Here is a 4,383-nt window from a genome sequence, read left to right as displayed (position 1 = left end):
ATGTATTTCACTAAACTAATTATATATGTTCTCTTCAACCAATTTATTATATCCTTTTTTTAACTAATAAATATTCCATCAATGAATAACTACCTATTTTTTTTCAAACTTGGTTCTACTCTTGTTCATATTATTTATAACCTACATCCCTAACAATAGGTGGAGTCTTGACTAGATACATTGAACTTTTCATAAACTTGGAAATGTTTCCTTCTATAAAATTTGCTAAACAACATAATTACTTCTTTATAGTTTTTAGATTCCTTTTACAATAATGGTATTTCCTAACAAATTCAAAGTATTCTAGGAAATTCTGAAGCTTTTAAATAAGTTTCATCACATGTTAATGCCATGCGTAAATACCATGGGTTACCAAATCTCTTGAGGCGTAAAGCTATTTTAGAGTGAAAAGAAATTTAATCCCTATCAAAGCTTCAAAGATCTAGAATTAAGATTTATCTACATTGGTTATATATATATATATATATATATAACCAAACTTATCATTCTAACAAGTCTGAAAATAAACCAATATGTAGTGGAAAAGAAGCAACCACAACCCAAAGTTATATATATATAATCTAAAGTAAACCAATATATGGCCAAAAATAAACAACCACAATCCAAACGATTTTCGCAGTCTTATACTTAATCACTCATCTTTTATACAACACATGCAAAAACAAAGCACAGACATGAAGTTAATAGTACCCCTAAACTCCACATATTTTCCAACCTTATCCGGGTTCCCTTTCTCCAACCCAAACTTATCATTCTAAAAAGTCTGAAATAAACCAATATGTAGTGGAAAAGAAGCAACCACAACCCAAAGTTATATATATATATATATATATAATCTAAAGTAAACCAATATATGACCAAAAATAAACAACCACAATCCAAACGATTTTCGCAGTCTTATACTTAATCACTCATCTTTTATACAACACAGGCAAATACAAAGCACAGACATGAAGTTAATAGTACCCCTAAACTCCACATATTTTCCAACCTTATCCGGTTCCCTTTCTCCGACCAAAACTTTAGTACTCCTTTTTTTTCAGCTTTTTACTAAATCTGTGTAATAATATGAAAACTATTTTCATTTATTTAAAAATTTTGTAACACTTTAATTATAAATATATAAATAAATAAAACATTAAAATAATCTCTATTTCTTCAAAATTTGGCACACTGGGCAATTTTTTCATTTCGTTTAAAAGTAAAAACTTTTTTATCTCCATGATTTTTTCCTTGAAATTTTGTTACCATGATTCTGAAATGGATATGAAGAGTTTTTTATGCTTAAACTAAATGATGAGGTGATAAAATGGTCTTTGACCTAGAGTACAGATTGGAAATGTTGTTCCAGTATTTCTTCTTAATCCTCCTCAGAAATGTATTTTCATGAGAATAAGGAAAAACATAAAAGACTTCGGATATGAAAATCCAGAGTTTCAGAATATTTAAGTATTCATTATCAATTTTTAAATATAATTTAACCAAATAAAACAAAACCTTACAGCATTTCTTCCCTACTAATTTTCAATTAATTAAGCTTTAACAAATTGAGCATTAATTCCATCTAAGCCCTATAAAAATTTGTAAACCTATTAACATCTAAAATGTTTTCAAAATACTCTCTCTTAAATAATTTTAAAATAACCGCAAACACATCTATAACCATACATAACCAATAAATATATATTACTATAAACGTAAACATTCAAGCAAGTTAAACATAGAAACATTCAAACAAACATTTTGTACATTTTGTTACTAGCAGTGTATATAATGTTGATTCATCTAATATTCTAATTGCATTTCCACGGGTTCGTTTAAAACGAGATCGCTTTAACGAATGAAAACATTTTGACCAACCTAGCCTCTTCAAATTTCCAACGTAGTTACATGGCTCAGAAATTCTTGCCCACTCTGAACTGTAACGGCCTGCCCAGTCTCCAGGTGAACAAGATAAGAGACATTACGCGACCTGCAGACAAACATCCAATCGTACCACTGTGTAACACTGCTAAAATAGGGAAACTCTAGTCCAAACGTTGCTCTCACTCTCATACTTCATCACCCATTTTTTATACAACGCATGCAACTGCCCAGAGCAAAAACAATGCACACACGAAATTAAACGTCCTCCTAAACTCCACATATTTTCCAACGTTGTCCACGTTCCCACCCTCGGATCGAAGACTTCTGTATTTCCCTCCTCGACTTCGCTGCCTAATACCATGAATTTTCCTCCCGTGCAAACAGCCTGACAATTGGTGCGTGGTTCGCTCATGGGAGGCAAAACTTCCCACTTATCCTACTCCACGTCGTAAGCTTCCGCAGTCGCTAGATCGTTGCCATGCCCATCATGCCCGCCCGCAAAGTAGATACGTCCAGTAGAAGAACAAGCGGCATACGCGAATAAGTACCGAATATTAGGAATCTCAGCTCCGCGGCTCCATCTGACACAAAATCATAAATGTAAATACTCTTCATTTCTCTGTGATTGGATGGATGCACTCCGCCTATGAAAACCAGTTTTCTATTCACGCAAACACATTTACAGGACATTGGAATTCCATCACAGTGGGGGATATTGATTGGTACAGCTTCCCAAGTGCCCTCCACAGGGTCATACAGTGTTATCCCATCCACATAGGGATACTTTTCTATTTTAAGAAAACATAAAAATTGTTCGCTCTTTCTAGCGAGTTTTCCATCAGAATAAAATTTAGGATCAGCCAACATAGCTTTCCACCTTCGGCACACAGACTTGAGATATCTGTGTGACCTGTAGGGCATTCTCAGTAAGCAACGTCCAAGGAGATCATCTGGAAGATCCGTAATTATGTCCATCACTACAGAGATGACTTGAAGCTTCAAACACGTCTTTTACTATATTAGTATCCCAATATTTGAAAATACGTGAATGGAAAGCTGAAGTGTGACCTCCTTATAAAAGGAATCTACTTTGATTTATTATCATTTTCGAATTTGATTTTTGGGGTTTTCCCGGTTCAGGATTTTTTAGAACTCATGGTATTGGTTCGTTGGTTCGTGGTATTTACTTGGAACATCAGTTATTTAAAAGTCTAAAAATTCATAAATTCTCATAAACTATTGATAATTTGACCAAGTCAAGATTACTATTCTAGATCTGAGTTTCTAAAAAGTTTTTCCCTAAAAATCACATTGATAGTTTTGCGGGTTGTCTTTAGAGCAACTTTTTGGATTTTTCGTTGCGGCCGGAAAAATTGAGGTTAATTCTTCATTTGTCTTATTTAAACTAGTTTTTTTAGTGTATATATGGATTGAGCACCTTGAAAACCCCTAGGGCACTTGGACCGTCACGAGGTACCCTTCAAACGTGTTTTTTGAATAATTTCCTGCTGAATTTTAGAGAAATTAGACCCAAAAAACTTCAAAAAATCACACCAACTCTGATAGTTTGATAGTGGAGTTATCTGGAACCACACTGTGGTTAATCATTGAAGTTAAAAATCATTTAATTTTCGTAATTATTTAGTATTATTTTTTTCATATAAGTTTTTTTTAAAAGTATACATTTAAATATAAAAGAATAAATCCAACAAATCCGGAATTAAGATGGATATAGGGTTTCAATTTCCCCCTTTAAATAGGCTATATTCTACATGAGTACCATGGATTAGTACCATAGGTTCTCAATACCATGGGTCAATACCATATGATCTCAATACCATGGGTCATTTTCATTTTTATATGAATATTTTTATTTTGTTACTTTATTTATTTATTCGTTTATTATTTAAGTAGTTTGATTTAGTTAAAATGTTAAACATTCCATTTATAGGGGTTCAATCCCCCCCTCTAAATAGGCTATATTCCACATGAATACCATGGATCAGTACAATAGGTTCTCAATACCATGGGTCAATACAATATGATCTCAATACCATGGGTCATTTTCGTTTTTATAGGAATATTTTTATCTTGTTATTTTATTTATTTATTTATTCCATTATTTTTAAGTAATTTGATTTAGTCAAAATGTTAAACATTTAATTTTTAAATATTAATTTACATAAACTTCTTTTGTTAATTTATTTATTTATAGTATGGTTAGTTTTGAAGTAATGTGGGCAGGGCACAAGATCAAACCTTGTGGCTACAAGTACAACACTTGAGTAATGTGAGAGGTAAAACTAGTGGCTACCACTCTAACATAAAGAGTATATCCAACACCCTATATGCCAAGTAGACCATGAATTTATGACTTAGCAAGAACCCTCATAAGCCACATACACTAGGAATTTATGACATAGTAAGAGCTTTGGCAAACCAAGTATAATAAGGATTTATGACTTAGGAAGAGTCTCCATAAGAAAAATATACTAG

General features: G+C 32.4%; 1 protein-coding gene across 1 annotated transcript; it reads right to left on the bottom strand.

Annotated features, from left to right (window-relative positions):
• Positions 1 to 2,352: 2,352 nt before the first annotated feature.
• On the bottom strand, positions 2,353 to 2,862 carry LOC149242860 (F-box/kelch-repeat protein At1g80440-like). Its single transcript, XM_089371048.1, has one exon. It carries the CDS (start codon positions 2,860 to 2,862, stop codon positions 2,353 to 2,355), a length of 510 nt encoding a protein of 169 aa, XP_089227174.1.
• Positions 2,863 to 4,383: the final 1,521 nt, after the last annotated feature.

This window comes from Pinus tabuliformis, chromosome 8 (genome assembly GCF_031772625.1).
Source record: "Pinus tabuliformis cultivar Carrire ecotype Pingquan chromosome 8, CPIR1, whole genome shotgun sequence".
NCBI classification, from domain to species: domain Eukaryota; kingdom Viridiplantae; phylum Streptophyta; class Pinopsida; order Pinales; family Pinaceae; genus Pinus; species Pinus tabuliformis.
This window is presented reverse-complemented; position numbering and strand designations above follow the sequence as displayed.

Excerpts from the sequence above, each read along its gene's own strand:
- LOC149242860 (XM_089371048.1), bottom strand. The coding sequence starts at position 2,862 with ATGGACATAATTACGGATCTTCCAGATGATCTCCTTGGACGTTGCTTA.